Source organism: Buteo buteo, chromosome 2 (genome assembly GCF_964188355.1).
Source record: "Buteo buteo chromosome 2, bButBut1.hap1.1, whole genome shotgun sequence".
Taxonomy (NCBI): Eukaryota; Metazoa; Chordata; class Aves; order Accipitriformes; family Accipitridae; genus Buteo; species Buteo buteo.
In genome coordinates this window covers 79,956,687-79,982,185 of record NC_134172.1, presented here as the reverse complement: position 1 = coordinate 79,982,185, position 25,499 = coordinate 79,956,687, and the positions used below count along the sequence as shown (strand labels likewise).

General features: G+C 55.9%; 1 protein-coding gene across 2 annotated transcripts in view; it reads left to right on the top strand.

Moving 5' to 3' along the window:
- The window catches only part of CDH22 (cadherin 22), a 61,135-nt gene extending 39,196 nt beyond the window's left edge, over positions 1–21,939 (top strand). Inside the window, exons 8-11 of one of the 2 annotated variants that reach the window (XM_075022371.1) lie at positions 6,700–6,821; positions 7,137–7,254; positions 16,195–16,446; positions 21,076–21,939. In XM_075022371.1, the coding sequence (XP_074878472.1) occupies positions 6,700–6,821; positions 7,137–7,254; positions 16,195–16,446; positions 21,076–21,668 (1,085 nt within the window). In that variant the 3' untranslated portion in view covers positions 21,669–21,939. Of the gene's footprint in view, positions 1–6,699; positions 6,822–7,136; positions 7,255–16,194; positions 16,447–17,849; positions 18,485–21,075 lie in introns of those variants that run through there. The other variant, XM_075022370.1, reaches the window with a different exon arrangement.
- Positions 21,940–25,499: the final 3,560 nt, after the last annotated feature.

The window sequence follows — 25,499 nt, the reverse complement described above, 5'->3', positions numbered from 1 at the left end:
GACATCTGCAGACGTGTGCCAAGACCCGTCTGTCTGTGGGCAGGAGCCTTCCCCAGGCTTCGCTCCAAAAGACCCCTCAGGAGTTCTGTGTCTCATTTCTTTACTTGTTCTTGAGCAGGAAGATGCCGTTCATATTCAAGGAGCTGGGTCGGAGCCTGACTTGGAGCCCAGAGATCGATTCCTGCTGCGGGACCACGCCGCCGTGGCGGCAGCCATCCGCTCTGGCCAGGCAAGGGTGCAGGACCTGCTGCCCCAGGAGAGGAGGGGGCAGCGGCCCTGGTCAGACCCCCATTGCCCTGGAGGGATGTCTCTGGCTCTGCTGGGGGGTTCCAAGCCCATCTCTGCACTGATGCTTTGTGCCTGCTGGCTGGGGTGACCTCTGCGCTGTCTGGCTGCAGTGCTGTCGTGAGCCCTGCCCGGCATCGGGCAGCGATGGGCAGGCGTGCTGGCGCTGCCCGGCCACACCGGAGGGACGGTAGCCCGCTGCAGAGCCGTGGCACATCTGGGGGGCTCCGCGGGGAGGGTCTGCCTGCGGTGGCCAGGGAGGAGGGGACCACAGCGTTGCAGCACAACTTGGCATCCAGAGAAAACGTGAGGTGACAAGAATCAGAAGGAAAATATTTACACGCAGCGGCTAGGATTTCAGAACAAGTCAGTAAATGCTGTGGCTCCCCTCCGGCGGGGAAGCCTGTCAGGCTGGATCGCTTCAAAAGCTGGGGAGAGTCTTCAGCGCTCTGACTTCTCCCGTGGTGAGCTCTGACTCATCCGTTTTAACTGCCCAGACATTCCTCCCAGTGACATTATCCTTAACGTTTTGTAATCATGAAATATTAATGACTGATATTGAATTTAAAGTACAATTTATGTCTGAATCCTCTGGCGGAAAGGGCAGTTGTAAAGGTACAGCCTTCCAAGTGATAGAGGGGTTTTGGAGCGGGGCTGTGCAGCAGCTGTCAGGCCGTGTCCGGCGCAGCGGGATCAGCCGCGGCAGCGTGAGTGTGGAGCACGAGGCGGCTGGAACCCTCCGTGCTGGCATTGGCGCATCCAGTGTGGCAGTTCCCGGCACGCAGCAGTTCCCAGCATGCGGGTGTCTGGGGCCGGGGAGAGCTGGCAGGGCTCCACGGTGTTCGCTGCGGGCATGCAGGTTGCAGCTGGCTGCCGTAGGGTCTGCTGCACAGCTGGGTTGGACGTTATCAACTCCAGTGGAGGCAAGCGGTAAAATATTCTTCCTCTTTCCTCGGTGAGATGTAAACTTCGCAGAAGGGATGGAGTGAGCCCACCAGGCATCTTACTGCTTGGGCTCGTGCCCAGTGCCCCAGCTCGTCAGGGCTGGTGGGAAGCCATGCCAGCTCGATTCCCGTGGCGCCGTGCCCACTCGATTCCTGCGGTGCACGGGCACGTGGCCCAGAGCACGCTGCACCAAGGTCTTGCCTCCCCGCAGCCTCCTCGAGCTGCCCTCCCTGCCTGCTGGCAGGACTGTCCTGAGAAGGGTTTAACAAGCTGGCAGCTGATGGAAAGCTCACCTGCTGACAGCACTTGTTCCCGCAGGCAGCCCGTCTGTGAGGTTCGAGCAGCCCGATACAAGAGCTGTCCTCCCAGCTTTGAGAGCCCTCTCCGGGACCTGGTGCCGCTGCAGCAGAGACGGTGTCCAGGGGCGCGTGCCCCACCTGCAGATAACCAAAGAGAGAGTGTTCGCATCCGAGGAGCAGTCAGAAAAGCTGCAGAAGGTGCCTGGCTGCATCTGTGAGGCTGGCTGGGCTGCCTGCTGCTGGCGGGAGCAGAGGAGGGGCAGGTCTCCCCCCGCGGAACAGGCGCTCCCCAGCACGAGCTGCCTCGGCCGGCTGGTGGCCAGCAGAATATTTGGCCTTGCAACGTGGCAGCCAGCAGGAAGCACGGGGGCTGTTCAGCAAATCTGGCCTGGGACCAGGCCAAGCGTTTCCAGAGATAAATCTTCATCTCGCTCGCAAGCTGTTTACCTTCCTTGGGCTAATATTAGTGATTCTCTTCCTGCTTTCCTCTTTGCTCATGTAAAATGATGAGGCCTTGACTGCTGTGTCCACTGCTGGTAATTGAGATGATAAATCTTCCTGCTGGAGACTGGCTTTAATCAGAGCATTGTGTTTGGATGCGATTTAATGACTCTCATGCTGCTGAGTTTGGGCAGGACTCAGGAGAGGTGAGAGCCATTTATATGTTACTTGGCTTTAACTGCTGCTTCCGCTTTGCTTCCTCTCAGCTGGGAGCCACGTTTTCAGCTCCAGCCTCTGATGTAGCCGCCTGTGTCCAACGAGCCATACCCCTGGCATGCCCCCGCTTTGTCCTTGCCATCAGCGCTCTGCTTTGCAGTCAGGCAGCTGCACCGACATCTACAAAACCACCCTGTGCTTCACAGCTGTGGCATGAGTGCTGGAAAGCGGAGTAGCCCATCCCGGTCTTCTATTCTGCATTTTGTTCTCCTAATTTGCTGAGATAGGGAGGAATAAATTCCATGCCTGCCTCTTCTGGCTTCCCAACTAATGTAAGAATTTTGAATTCAGTAGTGTATCAATTTGGTATTGACGCAGAAGAGTGGGTCGTACGCTGTGCCCAACAGCATCCGTGAGCTGTGTTTCCCCAGGTGCTGCAGCCACGAACAGCAGCCCACAGTCCTCTGGGCTTTCCTCAGACTGCGCTTCAGACCCCAGGAAAGCTCCAGAGTGCCTTTCTGCATGTGCTATCGCTACATGGCTATGTGTGCAGGCAGGAGTGCAAATAGTACGTGTGCTTCAGCAATGGTTGGCTTTGGAGCCTCACAGTAGAGGTTTGGGTGTAAAAATGCGAAGTGCTTTATTGTGAGTTTGTGCGAGGGTCTGGAGGGGTAAGGACTGGATCCCAGTGCAGCAGTAACCACCGATCCCCTCCTTTCCTGCCACGACAAGGTGGCCGAGCCTCTCGGCAATCCCTTCCCACCACTGTGAGCTTCTGCTGCAAAGCTTCCAGCGTTTGAGAGCCGTTGCCCAGAGCTGCTCGGAGTCAGTCCTGCAGGCAGTCGGCCGACTGGAACCCGGGGAGAGGGCAGGTTGTTGGTGTTTTGCATCTGAATGTTTAAGGCAAGAATATTGTCCTGTTCAGATTACTTTCATGATTAATTAAATTAAGAAAAAATACTTTGGGATGTGGCTGGAGGTTCAGCTGGAGCATTTGAGTCTCGGCCTTAGTGCTGCCACGCAGCAGGGCTGTGGCTTTCTCTTGCTCCAAAGCCAGGGGGCTGCCTGCTGAGCGGCGTGTCGGCACGGGGGTCCGGGCAGCGCCTGCTGCTCATCCCGAGCTGTGCTGTTTGGAGCATTGAGGAAAGTGCAGACGCTGCAGCGTGGAAGCGATGGGCAGAACTCTGTCCCCCACCCGCCGGCAGGCTCCAGCAGCTCTGAAATAATTCAGCCCATGTTGGCAAAGGCAGCTGCCAGTCATCAGCCTGGAGCTCCTGTACTGCACTGCTGTGTTTCCAGCATCTCCCCCTTGTTCTGTGTATTTTCCATGTCTCTTTCCTCAGTCTTTTCAGATTAATAGCATTCCAACTCCTGAAGGAAATGCAGAAAAATGGCATGTTTAATTTTAATTTAGGAAAGCGTTTAGGTAGCAGCCTAGTTTCCTCGCTGCTGTCAATCAGGTTTTCTCAAGGCTGACATCAATTAGTTTAAAAATATTGAATGTAATTTTGCCTGACACAACATATTGCAGCCACTGCAAAATATAATTTATTTTAGAAGAAGAAATAATTAAACTAATTTGCATGTCAGTCAGCTGAGCTGGAATACTGAGGAGAGACGCAGCAATGGAAGATGACTTTTTTTTCCTCTCCAGTCGCGCTCAGCCTGGCATGTGCACCCCTCTGCCCCGTCCACTGGCCAGGTGCTGCTTGGCAGAGCACTTCAAGGGCACGTTTCTGTGCCTTCCTGCAGCCCTCATCCACCCAGTCTGCTGTTCTTCCTAGCAGTGGTACATGCCTGCTGAGCATTTGTTTCTGTGTGCCGGAGCGTGTGTAGTGGTGCGTGCATGCATTTTTCTGCATGTAGAGGAAGCACAGGTCAGAGCTTTTGGCCTTGCAGATGTGAAGTCTGCATTAGTTAGGCGCATCATGCCTTTCGTCATAGATATACTCCAACAATCTTAATCATGCTTCTGACCATCATAAATTCAGTTTATGCCCCACAGTTACAGGAAACATATTTCAGAGATGTTTTGGAGATAACTTTTTTCAAATACATCCAACCATTTTTCATATTTTCCACCCGTAAATCCAGGTACTGGCTCAAAGGAAGAGGGAGGTTGATAAAGAAAGCATTTGAGGAACCTTCAAATAGATCATGGTACAGCCAAAATAAAAAGAAGCTGATGTGTGCCTCACTGGAAGAGTAGACAACAATGCAATGGTTGCATTTCTAACCTTGATGTTCCTGGAGATGTCAAATTTTAACCCTGTCACTGAGCCAGGAGTAAGCCTGAGCCTCAGGCTTCAGCAACTTCAGAAGGGGCGAAAGGAGAGCTTTTTTATGACAGGGTGCATTTAGAAAGGACAACTGTGCTTTGAGCTGTGCTCAGGGGAGTGGGTTGTTAGTTATGGCTCTGGCAGAAGGGTCGGCACGGGTCTGCGGCACTGTGCCGTGGCGCATGGATGACCCACTCGCGTGCATGGCATAAAACAGTCCTGGCAGCTGCTTGCTGATGCTGTGGAAGAGGACAGACCCATGGTTGTGCCCAGCTCCAAATACACTGATCGCGTCCCTCCTGATGAGGCTGAGAGGTGATCTCGAAGGGAAGCTGCCGTGCTCAGCCTCACGCAGGTCTCCTGACCTGGCCCCACAGGGTGTCCGTGGCACGCGCTGTGCCGAGAGGTCCTGGGGACGGTTCGGCAGCACTGGGCTCGGCTCCTGCTTGCGGCCAGTTTGGGTACTGTGGGGCACTGGGGGAAGAATGGTGCCTCTGGATCGCAGTCAGGAAGGGGAAGAGATGGGGTCCCAAGCCCTTCTTCCTCCCTTCTCTTTTTGCCTTTCCGCACCTTTCTGTCTGCCTTGAGGGCAACGCCAGCTTGCTTCAGAGCTGAGCAGCAGGGACAGTTATCCATCTTCCTGTGGGCTGAGGAGGGGGTGATGAGATGCTGTCGTCCTTCTTGCAGGAATTGAACCCTTTTTCCTCCTGCTTGTTTGTGGCCCTGGTGAGCATCAGGTGCACCCCTCTGCCTCCCCCGGGCTCCCTTCCCACCCCGCTGCCTCCCCCTTCCTCTCTCTCCCCGAAAGCAATTGCAGTTTATTTCACTGCACCAACACGCCTTTTAAAATAACACACAGTTCCAGGCTTTTAGTCACGACTTCTGCCTCCCTCCCCTGAAAACAACCATCTAATCACCAGAGCAGCTGGTCTGGGTGAGAGGGAGTGATAACACGAGAACAGGGTGAAGGCAGCTCTGGGGAGGGGGCTTAGGTTCCTGGCTAATTATGGAGCAGTGCTAAATCTCCTCTCCCCTGGGTCCTCCCCCACCTGATCTGCGGGGGCCAGCATTAATTTTGTAGACAAACAGGCAGCAGAGCTCCTGCCCGAGCGTGGAGAGAGGCATTGGGTCTGTCACAGTTGCAACCTCTGGCTAAAACAAAGGAGATGGAGTATGAGGGAGTTCGCATTTCTGGAAGCGCATGAGGTGCTTCAGAAAACATTAGGCCCTCTGGAGTGATTTATAATCTTATTGCGAGGGCTCAATGTACCTTTGCGGTGCGTGCGTGGGGTAGAGCGGCACGGCAGTGAATGGAGCTGTAAATGTAATCCCCATCCCGTGTGTGGAGTGAGCCTGGAGCAGCACCAGCGGGTGCAGCCCTGGCCCAGCCAGCGGCTCCCTGCACCCCAACAAGGGGAGCGGGCTGCGAGCCCCCCGGGACCACTGCCTGCGAGAGGCACGGGCCTGCGAGCATGGGGATGAAGGGGCTGCCCTATATCTTGCTGCGTGACCACCCCCCCACCCCATGCCCGCTGGCAGACGGCGCTAGGTTCAAGTTCAAGCTGCTGATGGTAATGCAAAAACCGGTGTCGGTGTGCAAGGCCTGGGTCCCAGGGCAGGAGCCTCACGCCTGGACAGGGAGCGTTCGACCCCGGATCACCTGGGTGCAGCGGAGGTGCATGTGACGGATTTCACCGCTGTCCTGTGCTCTTAGCTGAGCCCTGCTGTTTCGTGTCCTGGCTCTGCTCGCCCACCTCTCGGCCGTTGCTGCTAGCTCCTGGGGTGTACGTAAGGGTCAGGATCCGAGTGGGGGTACGATGTTCTCGCATCTGAATTTGCCTGTTCCCTCTCAGTGCTGCCTGGCTGCAGCACAGATACTCATCAGTGGTGACTGACCCTTATCACAGGGACTTGCTCGGAGCTGCTCAGCTTTTCCAGGGGTAGATCAGGCCAACGGCAGCGTTTTGGGAGTCCTTGGTACGCAGCCTAGGGGTCGGGTTTCTTTACTGGAAAACGTGTGTAGTGAGGCTGAGCGATGCTCTGCGGGCACCACTGGCCCACGGAGACGGTCAGCGCAGCGGGCAGGTGGAGGTGCGGTGCTGTGCGACCCTCTGCGCTGGCAGCAGCTGCGTGGCTGCACTGGCCGCTGGATTGGATGGAGATGAGGAGGGTTTCCTCCCTGCTAGCAGCAGATGGCCCCTCCTGCTGAAGCTGCTTTTCTTTTTTTGTTTCAGATAATCACTCGCAGGTATCGAGGGCCTCTCTCCGTATCCGTATCCTGGATGTGAATGACAATCCGCCCGAGCTTGCCACCCCCTATGAAGCTGCTGTGTGTGAGGATGCCAAGCCAGGCCAGGTAGCGAGTGTCCCCCGGCCCTTCTCCTGGGTCTCCATCAGTGCCTGCAGTGGTCTCGCGCTGCGAGCAGTGCTCTGGACCAGTGCCAGCCTGCCCATCCTTCCCCTTCTGCCTGAACGTCTTCCCGTGCAGCTGTTGTTATGCTGGGAACCACTTTGCTGGTGTCCTACAGCTAAGCCCGTCTGCAGGGGCAGAGGCTCATCCCTCACTGTGGCAGAAGCCGCTGATGCTCTGTTGGGCCAGACCCTGTGAGTGGGGCCCATGGGAGAGGCTGCGGAGGCAGCACCGATTCTCGCCTCTGCTTTCTCCCCACAGCTGATCCAGACAATAAGTGTTGTGGACCGTGATGAGCCTCAGAGCGGCCATCGTTTCTACTTCACGCTGGCACCTGAAGCCACCAACAACCACCATTTTTCTCTGCTGGATATTAAGGGTAAGCCCTGCTGCACCCTTCCCAGTCCTGCAGCCTCCAGGCTGAGTGGCGCAGCTGGCCGCGGGGAGGGAGACGGGGCCGCTGGCTTACGGTCCATCTGTGCCTGATGGAGTTCGGGATGCTCTGGGCACTCCGTAAGGCTCCTTGCCAACCTTAAAATGGTGGGACTGGTCACTTAGCAGTTTGGATTTCCTCAATCCTAGCCCTGTTAGTTTTCTTCTCTGCTGCAGATAGGTCCAAAGCTCCTCTCGTGCCGTCTGGTTAGCCTTCAGCGTTTTCAGGGCGCTCAGTCCCTTTCTTGATGTGAAATCTCCAACCTGCCTGCAGGCAAGGAGATGATGTGGATTTACAGATAAACACGCTTCCGCTTTGAGCATTATGATTTATCCCTCTCCAAGGTAAATCCTGGAGCGTGGGTCATCCTGGGGCCGCCGTGCGGGTGGGCAGCCCCTGTGCCCTCGACAAGCAGGAGCAGCTCAGGAGTCCTGGGAGGCAGCGGGGCTGTGCAGCAGCCAGCCCTCGGCCGCTGCAGGTTGTCTGGGATGCGGCCAGCAGAGCCGGATTCCCCATTAGGTGGTGGCTCAGGAGTGTGGTTCCTCTGCATTTCCTGAGGCTCATCCTATCCTTTGGGAAACACAGCTGGGCAGGGCCCATCTGTTCCTCTGGGAAACTCTGGGGTTCTTTGCGCCTGTGGGCTCAGTGGCCCCCAATGACTTGTTCCTTGCCTGCTGCTGTAACCGATGCGGTGCGATGCAGGTTTTGCTGGCTGAGCCCCTGGCTGCCATTTGGCTTTGCGGACTGCAAGGTCAGGCTGCATTTGTGTGGACGACAACAATCCAGAAAGGTAGTTATCAGGCTGTTTCCTATTTTTGACTGGTGTTTTGGGTTAATTTAGGCACTGATTACAGCAGTAAGTACAGGAGGGACCCTTGCAGATACTGGGGTCTTCTCCAGCCAGATGTGCACTTCCTTGTCAAAGAGGCCAGCCCAGATGGAAGCCAGCAGACCACATTGAAATGCTTCTTTGTTTTTGTTTTACTTTTTTTAAACCTTTTTTTTCTTCTGTTTTTGCAGCTTCATCTGTCAAAAGCCTGATTTAGTTTGTTCTGAGCTTATCAGAGGAGCCTTCTGCTGATGTAAGATCCTGCTTGCTCAGTTTGGTTCAGCATTATTAGGGATAGTCAAAATGGAACTTGCAGCAAAAAAAGCTTCAGACATAATCATAGAAGGACTGATACTGCTTTGTGTCCTAAAAAGTGCAGCTGTCCCTGACCCGAGTCCCTGCACTCACAGGGCAGCTGTTCACAAGACCTTTGCTTCTTATCATGTAAGCAAGCTTTAATCCTCTGCAAGATTTTACCCCACGCCCAGCGATTAACTTCCTTCACTTACTCTGAAGGACCTTATGAAAACGTGCTTGAGCGCGCCGAGTTACACAGTGGTGTCCGTCCCTACCCAGACCCCTCCAGAAGCTCTGAAGGGCCCAGGGCCGCGCTCCCTGCTCCGAGCTGGGATGTTTGCCGTGGCTGGGTTGCAATCCCAGAGCCATCACTGCTGTGTTCTGCCTGTCTGGCGGGAGGGACCTGGCCAGGGGCGGCAGGAGCTCAGTGGGGGCTGCTTTGCCGCCCAGCGCTGTGTGGGGATCGCCCCCCGTTTGTGCAGCCAGGGTCCACCAGCAGCAACCCAAGAGCCGGCGTTGCAGAGGGTGCAGGACACAGGCTCGTGTGCCGCTGCCTCCTCCAGAGCGGCTGCTCTCTTGAGTGGGACGAGGCTGTCATTGCACAGGGTAATCCTTCGTGCTAAACGATCCCACAAACTTTGCGTGTGGTGCAACACTGCATAAAATGAGTAAAAGCTGGCATCACCTCCCGCCTTCTGCTCTCGGGAAAACAAATGCTGTTGCTGCAGGGTTATTCCCAGGGTGTTTGGAGACGCTCCCAATTGCCAAGCAATGCTGTCTTCCACAGAAAGAGGAGGCGGCTGCCTGTGCAGATGGAGGCACCCCTCATTTCTAACCTGTGTGTGTTTTAGTGCCATCTCCCTTCTTTTGATTTCTCCCCCCACCCTTTCTCCAGTCCATTGAGTGCCCTGGGTTCACTCACCTTCGCCCTCTGCTCTCATGGGTTCCCTTGCTGCATCCTCCTTTGTCCCCTTTTTTGCCTCCCTCTCGTGTGTTCACCCCTCTTGTACTTGTGTCTACTCCTCCATATAAATATCAGTGGTGACAAACTGCTACCACCAGCCCATCTGTTTCTTTGTACAAATTTGTAGCCAGTTTTGAAACGTGATTTATAAATATTGCTTTTGCAGCCAAGGAGTGACACTGATGGATGTCAGCACAGATGGATTCGCTAAGCTCTTGCTTAAATCCTTCTCTCTTTTGCTTTGCACCTCCTTCCCTCAGCTCCTGCAAGGCAGCAGAAAGCCACCTCGGGAGGGTGGCTTGTCCTCAGCACGGCAGGGACCAGCATCCACTCGGGAACGCTCCCATTGGAGTTCATCAGGCAGGGCAAGAGCACCTGGCTGCAGCAGGGCTGGCAGGAGGGCAGCCTGGGTGGCTTTGGCCAGCAGCGAGTTCGCTGCGAGCTGCCGGAGAGGCGTCCGAGGCTCCGAGCTGGCCGCAGCATGGAGGGGCTCCCTCGGGGGGGCTGCCAGGAGCGCGAGGGGCGGCTGCTCGGGCAGGCACCTTGCTGGCAAAACTGACCCAGTAGGAGGCTGGGGAAGCAGAACGAGTGAGGGTCCGTTAAAGGTTAAAGCGCAGAGCCCCATCACATAGGTGGAAGCAGAGTCAGGTGGGGTCGCCCGGGAGGGCAGGAGAGGATGCTGAGCACTGCCTAGGCTCTTCTAGAGCTCCTTGTGGGCAGCGTTGAGGAAGCCTGCGAGCGTTTTAGGGAAAGCCCAGAGTGATTGATGGGGCAGCCTGTCCATCAGATGAAGAGCTTGTGGAGTACCCACTAGTAAGCGGGCATACGGCAGCGGTCACAGGACAGGTCTGCTGCAGCCTTGTACTGCCACGATACAGTCACGACACTGCCGCGTGCCCAAACCCTGCTGGGTCAGGGCCCACTGCAGCCAAAACTGCACAGTGGGGACGGCCCTGGCGAAGTGCCTGCAGCCCTGCTCGTCCGCTCCCAGCAGCACACCGAGCTGCCTTGGCTCTGATGGTCCGGGTCAGAGCTACAAGATCAAAAGGTGACCCTGCAGGAGACTGCGTTAGCTGAATTATAAGCTGGTTTGCAGGAGTCAGGCTTTTAGAAACTGTGCCGTTTCCTACTGGTGTCTCTCTTTCCTCGCTTTTGCTCTGTCCAAGGGGGTGCTCAAGCACTTCCTAATTCATCAGACAAAGAATAAATGTCATGTGTCCTAACAATGACCATGATCCAAAAGGAAGATGCCCAGCAAATGAAGTGTCTAAAGGAAGAGAGAGAATTGGAAAAGCTGACCTCACCCAGGTCCAACTGGTGCCATTCCAAAGGCATTCACTATCCTCTGCCTTCTAACTCGCCTTTTGCTGGGTCTTTCCGGCCTGAGAAAATTGATTACAGAAGGATCAAAGGCAATTAAAGCCTGAAATCATGCTCTCCAAGAAATACTAATTGCGTTGGAAGGGATGGTAGAAAGCATCCAAGCCCAGTAACCTGGAAGGGGTGCTAGATAATATGGAGTGACACATGGAGCTACTGACTCCAGAGCTCAAGGGCTAGGCGAGCAGATGTCTGAACTCTCTGCAGGTCTCATTAAGAGCATGTAATGGGTGATAGAAGATCTGAAAATCATAACAATCAAAAGCAAAATGTTAGGATTCAAGGATTGCCTCAGGATAGAGGAAGCCTCCTCCAGCCCCGCAGGGATGCTGTTCTCAGCACGAGCAGCGCAGATGCTGATCTGACGGGGAGGTGAAAAAGAGCATTGAATCTCCACAGGGGCTGAGCAAAAGGCAAACGAGCAGCAGTGGTGCTGTGGCCTGGCACCCAGAGAACTTGGGAGAAGGAAGAGGCAAAAGGGAGAAATTGGATTTTTCTCCTACCAGCTGCACCCGCCTGGGGCTGCTGGGGGGGGTCTGCTCCTTTTGGGCAGCTCTGGTGGCCACGGGTCCAGCCAGGAACTGTGTGCATCTCCCCGGAGCTGGCGTGCCTGGGCACCAGAGCTGCAGAACAGCTGCCAGAGAAGGGGAAGGCAGACACTCGCGGGGCCCTGGGAGTGTGGGCAGGGATGTTGAAATCCAAACTGAAGGTAGCTTGCTCCCTTCTGCTCTCCTAGCGCTGTTTGAGATTGAGTTATGAGAAGGATTTATTAGTTCTGTCTTTGAAGCTGCCAAGAGCCTCTTTGGAGAGGGAGTCTGAGAGACTTAATTATTTTATTATTCCTAGTGATGTTATGTTACCACCAGAGTATATTGCGTTCCTAAACTTTCCTCTTACAGCAGTATTGACGGGTCCCTGCACGCTTGACTCACGTTGGTTTCTGCCTTGTCTGGTGACTTGCTCCTCAAGCTGGCAGAGGTCTCATCTCCTGTCCGTCGCACAAGGCGATACCGTGCGACCTGGGATAACATCACTGTGTGGTCAGGGAGAGGGTGGCATAGGAAACCTGCAGAGGACATGTCAGTTTGTGTAGCAAGATGGCAATGATAGTAAATGGTTTGGCTTGGGGCTTCAGAGAACACCTGGCACAACCTTTAGGGTGATGTGACCGTAGCACAAAGTGCAACTTCGTGAGGACTGGGCAGGAAAACATAAGTGTGGAGATCCAAACTCATCTGTGCAGGAAAGCTGTGGATTAATGTCTGCTCAAATTTCAGTACCACCTCCTAGGAAACACTGCTCCTCAACCTCGTGACCCCAAAAATGGACTTAGCAGAAAGCTGCTACAGAAGAAGAGACACAAGAGGCTGCAGGGCTGGGTCTGCCCGGCTTTTCTTTGCAACTACTCGAGCTGTGCCAATACAAACAAATCTACACCAAGACACGCATCCTGAAGCAACTGCCTTGGGTCAGCTGCATGTAGAGATACAACCGTACCAAGAGAAATTATATTGTTTTGTAGGAGGTTGCCTCGGATGCGTTTTCCAGGGTATGTTTTCCCAGATCTGGGCAAAATTTTCTTCACTTCTATGGTCAAATAGTCTACGTTGCATGGCAGCAGCACTGCTTTTTCTGGAGTATCTCGGAAGGGAACACAGAAGAAGTTTGCAAGTAACAGGGGTGTAAACACCCAACAGAGAAAAACAGTTGTCCAGGGTGCCTGGGGAACCATGGGCGCAGTGGGTGGGCGGCAGGGAGGTGGCTGGAGCCCTCACAGTGCCTGGAGGGAGCTCTGGCTGGGGTCTGGCTGTCCAGCCTTGTTGAGCAATGTCGTAGGTGTAGATGTGAAATTTCTGTAGATCTCCTTCCTGTAGGAAGTGCTCATGTCACCCTGTTTGAGAAAGAAAATGTAGTTTCGTGATGTTTGAAATAGTGTTTTGTAGTTGTGATTTTTGTCTCTCTGCATAGCACCAAGTTTTGGATTACAGAGCAAGACCTCAGCCCTTTCCTGAGCTGAGGTTTCTCAGAGCAGAGCTGTCTGTTATGCTGCTGATATATTTAAGTACTGGCTGCTTTATTTTGACTTTGTGGGTTCAGCAATGAAAATACTTCTCCTTCCTGTACCTGGAGGTGAGGGGGCTCAGCGGTGCAATGTGCTGTCTGAGCAGTCTCAGCTGAGCTGAGGTTAGTGGCTGCCTCTCTGCAACTTGCACATGTATTTCCCCTTGATTTCTAGAGACTGTTTCTAAAAATACAGTGTGCCTTGTGGCAGGTCCCTAACAGGAGCTGGAGCTGGCTGTAAACAGAAGGGGAGTCGCCAGCCTTCTGCTGCATTTCCAGAGAGGTGAGGAGCTGGTGCTACGCCTGCGTTTACGCAGCACTGAAGGGGTGCTCGCCCGGGTGGCTGGGAGAGCTCCCAAGCACAGCGTTTTATCGCACCTGGGCCAGAGATGGGCTGAGCAGTACGTGGAGGTACAGGGCGGTGTGGATGGGGATCCTCTGAGCCAGGGTCTGGCCACAAGCTCAGGCTGGTTACTTGACTGGTGTGATGGTGCCAGCAAAGGTGACCTTCCTGGGCTGAGGGCCAGAGCCTTGCTCGATCACAGCAAGTTGGTCTGTCCCCTTTGTCCTGTGGGTTCATCTCCACTGGATCCAGATGCCCGAGGCTTATGTTTAGCTGGGCTAGCTAGGAGTTAGTCCTGGCCTTTTGCTGAGATGGTGCCATTAATGTTATTTATACCTCCCTGCTATGCTGCAGCAAGCTGAGGGAGCAGCACCAAATGAGATCTTGTTACCTTTGTGCAAATGATTAGCATAACAATAATTTTTTTTCCTAGCTCATCCTTGGTAGGCAATAGGCAGCTTCTCAATAGACTCAGCTGCCGGCAGGCTGCCACGCTTGCTTCAGCCTCCCTGCTGCCCGAGGGGCTGGTGCTTCTCTGCTCCTCCTGACAGCTCTGCCAAGTTGCCTCTGTGCTGGTGCCACATGCTGCTCCAGGAGTCCCAGCCCCAGTGGCAGATGTCCTGCAGGACCAGGTGGCTGCCCAGGCAGAGGGTCGGTGGTCCCTGCCTCACGTACAGAGAAGCCGGGCAATGCGTGTGGTGCAGAAAGATCGTGCTGTCCGCTGTGGGCAATCCCCTCCATTGGCTGGGGATGCCGCAGCACTCGAATCATGTCTGACTCGAAGCATAGGTCGGTGCTGGGTGCTGCAGCCTTGCAGGCAGAGTGCTGACACTGCATACAGTATCTCCCTTCTGAGGCAAACTGTCCCCAGATCAACTCGTACAAGCATTTGCCTTATTGCTGTCTTCTGCTCTGTGCTCCTGAGGATGTTGCCTGCCTGAAGTCAGCTGCTGCGAGCAGGGATGAGTGTGGTTACCTGGAAAATTCCCTTAATGGATAAAAGATGCTACATCCAAAGGAAGAGTTTTTTTCTAGTGACCTGCAGCACAGTTCTGTATGCATGAATAAGATCTGGTTTTGAATATCACCCTTGTGGCACTCAGTGCAGCCTCCAAACGTGGGCTGGTGTGGTCTTCTCTCCAGTGTCCTTGCCTTTCCCGTGTTGAGATCTTCAAGGTAGACCTGTGCTCTCAGGTGAACTGGAAGAGATTACTTTTTCCCCGTCTCCTTTACGCTGGAATCCCAGCCCTCCCCAGCTAGGGTGCCCAAGGCTTTGCTCTTCCCAGCAATACGGCTGTATTTTGGCAACACAGAAAATTCTGGTGGGCTGAGTCCAGAAACCTGATGCTAGGAAGCAGCAATCTGGTATTTAGCACCATGACAGCTGAGCGCTCTTCTGGGCACAAGCCCGTGCACTGCTGCCTCCCCTCTGGGCACAGACAGCCCATCTTCCTCGCTCTTGCTGTACCTCGCCATGCTCGCCTCCAGCACGCTCTGGGTGGGCTTTGCCTCTGCACCTGCGTGTCAGCACGGAGGGGGTGCAGATTGCCCCAGCTCCTCCTCTCCCAGACTGCCCTGAAGCAGAGACCAGCCTTGCCCTCGCTTGCCCTTTGCTGGGGTTGGTTGCAGCAGTCCAGCAGGTCATCTGTGCCTCTGCTGGCAGAGCTGGCTGAGGGCTCAGCACTGGGATCCTGGCAGACTCTGCCCAAACTGCTTTGCCCCCGGCCCCAGGGGGTAGGTGGGCTCTGCGCTCTGCTCTACCCCGGCTGCTGCGCAGTGCCCCCAGGATCTGCCCTGCTTCCCGTCTGGCCAGTGGATCTTCCCTGTCCCGCGGCTCAGCGTGTGCCTGCCCCTCTGCTCCGCTCTTGGCTCACCTCCTGTCCCCGGCGTGCCCCGTGTGCTCCCATGCAGCACCCAATCCATACAGCAATTTCCGTGGTGGCAGGCAGCCCAAGAGCCAGAATTAGAATAGATGTCTTTTCCGATCGAAGAGCTGATTGATACAGAAAGGGGCTAGTCCGGCATAAATCAGGTGCAATGAGGAGAGAGTCTGTAGACAGCAGCACCTTGCTGTGAGCAGGCCAATCTATGTTTTATTAGATAAAGACTGCAGACAGTCGGTAGCAACTTCTGACATCTGGCCGCAATTGTTCAGCTACTATTCAATCCCTTCCTGCCTGCTCTGCTGCTGGCTGGCAGTGAGTAGCACACATGAGCAGGGAGCCAAGCTGATTTTCGGTCCCTGTTCGTACCCTCCCTGCTCCAGGTCATCTGGGCGCAGCTGCTGCTTGGGTTCATCTCTGGCACCGGGGCCCTGGAGGGTCCCGTGAAGTGGCTGTGTTAATGGGATCGTAATGGGTTGTGCTGTGCCGGCTGAGCCCCTGAAACAGCAGGGTTTGAGCAGATGGGGAGGAGGACGGCTGGCTCGGCGGGGAGGCTTGGAAGGAGCTCTGCCTGCTCCTTCAGGAGTCACAAAGGATCCTAGGGGTATTTGGCCCTCCAGCTGAGGCAGGACCCTTCCCCCGCAGGTTTGGAAGCAGTAACTGCTTTTGCAGGTTCAGTGCCACCTGCAGAGCCCCATCCGCTCTGGTCTCCATGTCAGCAACTGATTTTTATCCTGATTCCTTCTCTGTACCGCTCTCAGAGGTCTTCCAGAAGGTTTTTTCCCCTCTCTCTGCTCCAACTTCATTGTTTGTCAGTGTGGCTCAGACACCCGTGTGCTGTTGCTCCTGTGTTGGGTTTGCCATGCCCTGGGCACACTGGCAGGTGAGATGCCGAGCTGGCTGCCTCTGGCTGCTTGGGCTGCTGAGGGGCTGTGGCGCAGGGGACCCATGAGCTGGGTCCCTGCTCCCCCGTGATGGAGAGGAGGGAGGCCTCGTCCCCTCTTTGGGCGGTTGCTGGAGTTGGCGCACGAACAACCGCTGTTCGTCTTGAGCACAGAGGAGCTCACAGTGAGTCCCGCTGGTCGTGCCATGGGACTGACTTTGCTGTGGGTTTACTTGTTCCCTGCAGACAACACGGCTGCGGTGCACACGCAGAGAATGGGCTTCAATCGCCAGGAGCAGGACGTGTACTTGCTCCCCATTCTGGTGGTGGACAGCGGCCCCCCAGCCCTCAGCAGCACGGGGACTCTGACCATCCGCATCTGCGGCTGTGACAGCAACGGGGCCATCCAGTCCTGCAACAGCACAGCCTACGTCGTGTCAGCGACGCTGAGCCCCGGCGCCCTCATCGCGCTGCTGGTGTGCATCCTCATTCTGGTTGGTGAGTGCCCGCCTGTCCCCCGGCCTCCTCCTGTCCTGTCCCGTCTCCTCTCCATCCAGCATCACGCAGACGAGCCCAGGCGGTTGCTGTAGGCACGGTGCAGGCTCCTCTGCCGCCTGTCTCCCTGCGTGGGGGGCAGAAAGCCCGGCCCCTGCCCGTGGTGGACCGTCGGGGAAGCTGCCGTGTTTGCCCCTCGGCTGAGCAGGGCAGCCAGAGCAGGGCTGCCGCCCGGCAGAAGCTGGAGAGCCGCTGGCTTGCTCCCCACCTCAACGAGCAGGAGCCGAGAGCTGCTCGCTGACTGCCGTGCGGTGCCCGCAGCAGGCGTCTCGCAGCAGATGGGGCGCATGTGCGTCCCAGCGCGGTGCCCGCAGGCGGCAGGTGTGGGGCGCGTGGTTGCGCTCTTACCTGGGCAGGGTCAGCGTTAGAGCGTGTGTGAGCGTGTGGGCAGGACGGGGAGCTGGGGTGCACGCAAAGCAGAGCGTTGCCCGGGTCGGGACCTGCACCCTGGGAATGCTGCTGGCTGCCACTGACACACTGGCACGAGCTTGTGCTGGGCCACCACGGCACAGCACGAAGGTGCAGGGGAAGCGTGGGCTTGCGTGCGTGTGGGAAGGGGCTCTGGGAGAGGGGTGTTGCAGCGCCCTCGGGTTTAGCATGGGGCGGCTGATGGGCGCTGCTGCTGAAAGCCCTCCGACATCGGTGCTGGCTCACAGCTGGCTTCTGAGGGCTGTCTGGACATCTGCAGAAGCCAGCATGTTGTTCGGTGAAGTCTCTCCTTGGCACATCTCTGCTCCCCGTCTCCTGCTGTGTCTCCGTTTAGAAAACCCTTTCCCACAGGGTGCACTTTACACTGGTTTCATTTTCCAACGCAGCGCAAACAAATTTCTGCCTAATTGCCCAAACGAATAAAGTGCACATCGGTGCTTTAAAGGTGATGGGATGAATGGATGATGATCCAGGACACAGCTGTGGCTCGTTGCTCAGGCTCTGTGCCATCTGCTCCACATTCACCCTCCCAACATTTGGCTGCTGCTGTGATTCATGCACCCCCTTTTCCTACTCATCTTCTGCAGAATCCATCCGTTTGTCTGTCCAGCCGTGCGTTCATCCATCTGTCCCTCCTGTCTCAGCGGTCGCGCTGCATGGGAAAGGAAGTTCCCGGTCTGCACTGGAGCCTGGTGCAACAAACCTCTCTCCAAGCCAGTGACACAGCACAGCTGCTACTTGATGAGCCTGGCTGATAGGAACCGGCTGGCATGCTGGCGGTCTTGGCTGCGGGGGTCCCTGTGCCGGAGGGTGCTGTGTCTCTGCACCCTGCTGCCGAGCACGGGCTGTCCTCGCCCCCACGGGAGTGCAGCTTGCACGAGCCCCTGCGCCCATCTGACCATCTCTTCCTTTCCCAGTGCTGGTCCTTCTGATCCTCACGCTGAAGCGACACCACAAAAGCCACCTGACATCCGAGGATGACGAGGACATGAGGGACAATGTCATCAAATACAACGACGAAGGGGGTGGCGAGCAGGACACAGAGGCCTACGACATGTCAGCCCTGCGCAGTCTCTACGACTTCAGTGAGATCAAAGGCGGCGACGGAGGTGGCGGGCCGGGAGAGGGGGGCCCGAGCGGCAACCCGGCTTCCGAGCTCCATGCCCTCCCGCAGTGGGTGCAGAGTCCAGACCTGGACTTCTCCGTGTTCAGAGACTACATCTGCAGGAAGGTGGAGCAGGCAGACGAGGACCTCTCTGTGCCGCCCTACGACTCGTTCCAGACCTACGCCTTCGAGGGCTCGGACTCCCCTGTGCCCTCCCTGAGCTCCATCAACACCTGGTCCAGCGGCTCGGAGCAGGACTTCTCCTACCTGGGGGGCTGGGGGCCGCGTTTCCGGCAGCTGGCAGCGCTGTATGCTGGGCGCAGGGGCGAGGAGGACAGCGAGGAGTCCTAGCCGTCCCACCGACTCCCCACGAGGCTCCAGGAGGTGGACCGGGGCTCCGTGCCACGGGGTGACGGCGCGCGCCTCCGGCCAGGCTCCGCAGCTGCCGGAGAGGGGCTGTGCCGCGGGGCCAGGGAGCGCCGGGCAACCTGCTCCTTGGTGGCTGCCTCCTGTTCGGGGCACCTCTGCACCGCACGGTGAGGCTGGAGCGCCCAGAGGAGCCACTGTGGCCGTCATCTCCTTGACACCAGTCTCCATTAAAGCACTACGCATTAATTGAAGCAAGAGAAAAATCTAATTCAAGAGAGTTTGGAGGGGGCTTCTCCCCCACAAATTATCATTTAAATAGATCTGTTCAGTGAGCCCAGTTCAGGAGAGGAAGAGCAAACCGGGAGCCTTTTGTTGTCTAAATTGTTTTTGTCACTTGAGTCAGAGCATTTGAAGTGCTTTGATTTCTCTAAGAGCTTTCCTTGCAGAGAGAAACAAGCTTTTAACTTCTGTTCATCTTTTCCCCCCCGCCTTATGTTTGCTCGCTTTCTGGAGTCGTCCTTCTCTCTGCGCGTGGGCTTCTCGGCAGCACCCGGCTGCTGGCACGGCGTTGGAGGGAGCGTGCCACGCTGGCGATGCACGTGCTGGATGTGGGCTCCAAGGCCACATCCTGCACTGAGCGACCGCTGCGCTTGAGTTCACTTCAAAACACACTTCTCCTCCAAGCTGCAATTGCTTTGCCTCTCAGTTCTTAGACCTTGTGGTTATCAAAGATGCTTGTGATTTGAAGGGCCTCGCTGCCTCCCTGCACAGCGGGCATTGTCTACAAGGTCCTGATGTGCCCCACAGCCCCGGTGACAGAGGGGGACGTCCCGCCTGCCGCCGAGGCACGGTGCTGTGGCCTGAGCCGCAGAGCAGCCGCGGCGCTGGGGAGCGCCGTTGGCGGGGCACGGAGTGGCATTCCCTGGGTCGGCTCTGCCAGCCCCTCGGGGCAGGCTGGGCCCGGGTCTGCAGGGCTCTGGGCCAAGCCGTAGCTTTCTACCAAATGGCGTGGGCTGCGCAGAGCAGGACGTCGGTGCACCCTGGCCTTCAGTGGTGGGGGAGAGCTGCATCCTGGCTAGCGGACCATGCTGTAGGGTGCGAGAGAACCCCAGCCCCCTGGTTTGGAGGGATAATTCCTGCTTATGCCCAGCTGACAGCAAAGCATCACCATTGGTGATAGAAAAAACATCCCCAGGACATGTGTATAAGGCCAGACCCTGCTAGCGCTGCTGCGTGGTCAAGCTGGTTGCTGCAGGCTGGGCAGCGGGTCTGTGACACCTCGGGGTACCTGGCCCTGCAAGAAACTGGCATGAGCTCCCGCAGCAGGGCCGTGTTTGCACGAAATCTTTGGTTTTGGGAGGCAGGTCAGGAGGAGGCTGGTGGGATGTGCTGTTTCTCCTCAGGCTGCAGATGATGCTGGAGGAAACCACTCACTGCCCTGCACCTTTCTAGCCTGCTGACTTCCCCTGGGGTAAATTGAGCAGCACGTTGATCAACACGCTCGGGCAGCTTCTCAGGCCATGCTGGTTAGTGTAGCTCCTTACCTGCTCATGTTGGGAAAAAAAAGTCAATTATATCATTGATAGGTAACTGATAAGGTCTCCCAAGGCCTGACACATCCTGGGCTTGTCATTGGGTTTGTCCTTTTAGTTTAGCCACAGACAGTGTTTTCTCTCCTTGGAGAAGGTTTAACTGTAAATGTACATGCGTGTTCATTTTTTTACTGTGTTTTGCTTCCCGGCTGCTGGTGTTGGTCCTTTGGCTGCAGCGCAAGACCTGACAGCGGAGAGGGGCAGCACACGGCTTTTCCCTGGCTCCTGCCCTCAGCTGCTCCTGCCCGCTGCCGCCACGTCTGCCCACACGGGAGCCGCAGCTTGGCTTTTGCGCTGGGACCAGGAGCTGCTCGCTTCTCAGGGTCTCTCTGGTCCCCCCCCCAAGGAGGCGGCGGGCACCCGCTGCTGGCACCCGCGCCCCGGCAGGCTGCTCGTTCACTGTGATGATGCTGGGGAGGCAGCGGGGCCGATGGGATGCTTCACACTGGCCCGTGAGTGCCGGCTCTGGCCATGTTGCCTCAGGCAGGTGATGCCCCACACCCCGGAGCAAGAGAATGGAGAAAGCCCTCTCTTTCCTCAGGAACGTGTTTGTGTTTTCCCTCCGGGCTGAAGAGCTGTGCCCGAGCCCCTCCAGAGCTGGCCCTTCCTCTAGCAAAAGTGTTGTGCAATAGCAGGGCTCTGTCCGTAGGAGATGGGGTCTGACAGGGTATGTATTTAGCAACCCTCCCACCGGGTTATTCCCCATCCCCGATCAGCCAGTCCTCCCCGGCGCGCATGCACGCACGCTTGCATTTTAATTTCTATCCCACATGTAGATACGGGAGGAGCGTGGTGCCGAGCAAGCCGGCCGCTCCACGCGGTGCTGCCCTGCACTCCCTGCCCACCCGCACCCGGCAGGAGGAGCTGGCAGCTGCCACAATGTCTGATGGAGTCACTTTGGTTTTCTTTCTCTACCCAAATGAAATTAGGAGGTTGATTTCCTCACCCTTGTTATTTTTTCAAGGTCTTTCTAGGACCTGGAAATAAATTATTTCCTTGTCGTCTAGCCTGAGTCTTATTTGCTTATTTTGTCTTGTTTTGTTTCCTCATGTTGCACTGTCAACGTGGTCCCATCAGCGCCTTCCCAGAGGGACCAGGCTGGCTGCTCTGCCGGCAGGACAGGCCATGGCACAGCCCAGCGCAGCGTGTTCCCTGCCGTGAGCCAGCAGCTGAACCGCCTGCCTCCCGCAGCACGTTCCCACTGGCAGGATGCTGCTTCTCTGACTTCTTCCCATTTTTCATTGAAATACTCATCAGAAAAACCTTCTTCAAGAGAAGGGTCAGTTTTTCTGTCTGAATTTGAAGGAAATGAAAAAAAAAAACGCCCTTGGCTTTTTCCATCTCTTCAGGAAGAAAAAGTCGGGTTGTGCTTTGAGTGGCCCGAGGTGCTGGGTGCGTGCTTCAGGCTGGCTGTGGTGCCTGCCTGCTGTGTCTGCGCCCAGCAGGAGCCACCCCAGCAGCAGGGTCCGGGGTCTGAGCCGCCGCAGCCGGGCACAGGCTCCTCCGCGTGGTCCCAGAAGCACTGCCCCTGTGGGAGAGCGGCAGCAGCTGGTCTCATCCTGCAGAGCAATGGCAGAAAGAACAAGAGGCAAACTGCACGCCACGCGACAAAAGAAAGTCTGATGATGCATCCTCGTGATCTTCCTTTCTCAGCCAACAGAATTCCTTAATGTTCTTTAAAAAGTGCATCTTTAGTGTTGTTCTCTTGAAGCCACGGACAGCCTCATAGCTGACCAGCCTACCACTCACGAGCACGGATCCCGGTCATGTACTTCTTCCCAGCTTCAGTACAACTAGGCATTGTTAACGGGATTTATTACCATGACCTGTTCTCATGTTGGTAATGGCATGTATTATGGCAGCGTTCAGTTGCTGGCTGCAGCAAAAAAAAATCCCCTTCATACTCAGTTTTAATACTGAAATGATGCAAATAAATTACACTCTAGCCTGACCACAGATAAATCAATCGCTGATGGCTTTCTTGATGGCAAGGGACTGGGGAACGATCAACGTGCTAATGGCAAACAAGCGTGAACCTCCCTGGGCCCTGGAAGCCTCATCAAGGCACGCAGCTGCAAATCCTCCGGCACCCGTCGGTGGTGATGGCACGCTGCAGAGGGCTGGATGCAGCACACAGCAGCTGGCCGGCACAGAGAGAGGGGGACATGTGCTAAACTCTGTGGTGGCATAATGTAGGTCAGCAGATAGCACAGGCGGAATTTAAACCTCTCCATAAAGCGACAGTCATTTAAATAGCATCTTGCAGTCCTTGCTCCAAAACAGGCTTATTGATCCCTGAGGTCTTTAAGCATTTCCGTATCCTTCACCACCCCTGTGCCTCCACTCCCATCCTGCTCCCTTGATTATTCACTAAATGTTATGGAAGAAACATCTGGTGACCTTTGACGACAGCAGTTAGTGGGATGCTCTAACCGACGGGAGGAGTCTTGAGGCTGGAGGGTTTTTCAGATGCTGAAGGTGTGCTGCCAGACGTCAATGTATGCACTATTTTTCTTTTCACAGTTGCAGCGAATGCCTCTATAGCTGCCAGCCTTGAGGAGGCCTTTTGGCAAGCAGCATCATTAATTGCCCACACACAGCACGCGTGTCAGTGGTGCACTCACAGCTGTATGCTCCAGCAGTTCTGGAGTTGGCCAGTTGCTGTTTGCAGAGAGCTACTGATGGTTGCTGTGTGTTTGCACCCTGGGTTTTCAGCCCAGGACCTTAGAAACAAGAGCTCTCGTGTTCCAGCTGCAGCCAGCACAGAGATGTGCTCTCTTTGAACCTTGCTGTCCAACTTCAGGCACCCAAACAAGCAGCCTAGTTATCTTGGGACTGTGGGGATCAGGTGGGCTGGATTGTCCTAGGAACTCCCCATTGACAGAGGAAGCGCCTGCAGTTAGTGAGCTCCTCACAAAGGAGGTAACAAGTGCCTAGCATTCAGCGTGAGGAGCCTGGGCCATGCAGAAGGATTTGCTGCTTGATATTGTGGAGGAATGGAGAGAGCTCAAAGCAACAAATTGCCAGCCAGAACCATACCCTCAACTACAAAAGAGGAGGATTATTGAGAGCTCTGATTGCCAAAGCGTCTGTGAAGATGTTTTAAGAGCTCCATGCCCCCTCAACACAGCACCTTTTGAGGAAATTTTTCTACAGCAACTTCTCTCTCTTCAGCAGTTGCACAGCAGCCTCTGGCTCCTCGCAGGGCAGTGCAAGGGCAGGTTGATCTCCTCCTTGCTCCTGCAGGAGAGGAAGCCAGTCCTGCTCTGCAGACTGGTGTCCAGTGACAGGACTATCTCAGATCCAGGGGCTGAGCTGGCTGGCTGGGCAAATCCAGGGGCTGCTCTCCTGGCGAATGTGGAGCGAAGATGCTTCTTCCAGGTCGGTTTTCTCACATCAGAGGCAGCCCCGGGGTGTGGAGCACGCAGAACCATGGGTCAAGGGCTCCCAGCTCGTTAATGATGCCCACATTTGTCTGCGTGGAGCAGGGCAGTGAGTGCACAGAATAGGCAGTTGCTGGGCAGAGCGGGCTCCTGTAGGAGCAAAGCAGGTGCATGTGGAGGCGACTGCTGCGCGCTCAGAAGGTGATGGCGGCAGTCGGAACGCGGCCGTGCTGTGCCCTGCGTGACGACATCTGCAGCTTTGGGTGTTTCTTTGCCTGAAGGAAGTCTGCTGTGGCCAGCTGCTTTGCAGGAGCAGAGCGTGGCAGCTCCAGTGGTGCTGCTTTGTCCAGTGTTTTTGCTAAGGAGCGGCTGCTCCCCGGGTGCCGTGGCTCCCACGGTGCTCCATGTCCTTCCACAGGGCTCCTGGCACCTGCGCGTGAGTCCACCCCGCTCCAAGGCTGAGGCATGACCCTCGCCACGCGGGATGCAGCCTGCGGCTGTCTGCTGGTGGAGGACGGTGGCGTTTGCCGCTATCACATGCTGAATGAATCCCGCAAAGTTTGTGCCCCTGTGCTACGGTGGCAGCTGGATGCTGCAGCTCCACTCCCAGCCCCAGCACAGAGACGCTGCAGCGGTCACCTCTAACGCCTTCGCTCTGAGCCATGGCGAGCTCCAGAAGGCAAGGTGTCCAAGCCTCCTCCAGAGAGTTATTTACAAAAGATGGATGTGATCCGCTGGGATCATTAAGGGGAAATGAAAAAAGGGCAGTGATATCTGCACCCCCAGGAGAAAAATACATCTCTGGTAACTGAGTGCAAGCGAGGCCATGTAAGCCTCTGCCTCCTGCTTGCATTGGCAATATGCTGCTTAGGAAGGTGATCACTTTTTCCCCCATATCCTCCGAGGAAGCTGCCCTGTCGCCAGAAAGCTGACTCCTTTAACCACCTCTGCCACAGCTAATATCATAGCTCCCTGCATCCTTTCAATTACCAAGCCCTTGAGTTTCCTTTAGGGTTGGTATCAGAATCTCGCGGCTCAGCGTAATCTCAGTTTTGCATCTCTGCTCTTTGTGCTCAGTGCAAAGACAGCAGCTGTGTCTTGTTAGGGGTTTCTTGCTGTGCTGCAGTGCTCCAGTTTGTGCTTTCTCCTGCTGTGGCTCCGCTGCCTCCCAGCCCATCCCGGGAGTGTTTCCAGCATCCCGGAGGTGACCTAGGCTTGTGGTCTGCAGCAGCAGGTATTCCTCCCCACTCACTGGCACGGACGGGAGCTGAGTTTCCAGGCAGCTGTCATGGCTATGTATTGCCACAGCCAGAGGAGTTAGAGAGAAACAAACCCGCTTTTACTTGGCCTTGCAATCTTGCTCCTGGGCAGTCAGTCAGTGGGGCTGAAATCTCCCCCTCGTCTTGCTGAGCACGCCAGTGCACTGAGGTGGAGAACGGGCGTTCCGGCTGCCTGCCAGGACTGCTTCCCACTCAGGACGCCGGTGCCGTGTGGTGTGGCCAGGCTGGCTATCAGCTACTCAAGCATCCCAGCCTGGGCTTTCTCCCGGCCTCATGATTCTTTTGAGGATGAGCATGGATTTAATGACTGTTCTCCAAATTCTTAGGGAAAGACCTTGGGCTTTTTTGCAAAGCTGGATCCAACACAGGCGGGCAGAGTCTGAGGCAGTTGGGACATGCAGCCATTGTAGCAAGACAGCAAAGCAAAACCAGCCCGTGCAGTAGTCGCACAGCCCCAGCTTTACAAAGGGCCTCAGTCCAGCCTGCCCTTGCCGTTGCCCTCACTGGTGCTGGAACCCAGGTGTGGGGGCTCAGCGTCTGGCATTTAATGTCACGACATTGGGCAGCAAGGAAGGGTAAAAATGGGAGCAGGAGCCAAGTGCCTCAGCATTTGCCTCCCCTGGGTTGTGCAGTGTGGCACGCTGCCCATCCGCCTCTTCTGCTACTGCGTTTGCCAGTCATTTGTGGTTAGGATGCCAAGCGGTTGTTCTTAGACATCCCTCATCTATTGCCAGCGACAGCGAGTGTTTGTGCCTCGGGGATTGTTAACTGCCCTGTCCAGCTACACTGAGGTTTTATGGACATATATTTTTCATCTGTCTGAATCGCTGCTGTAGAG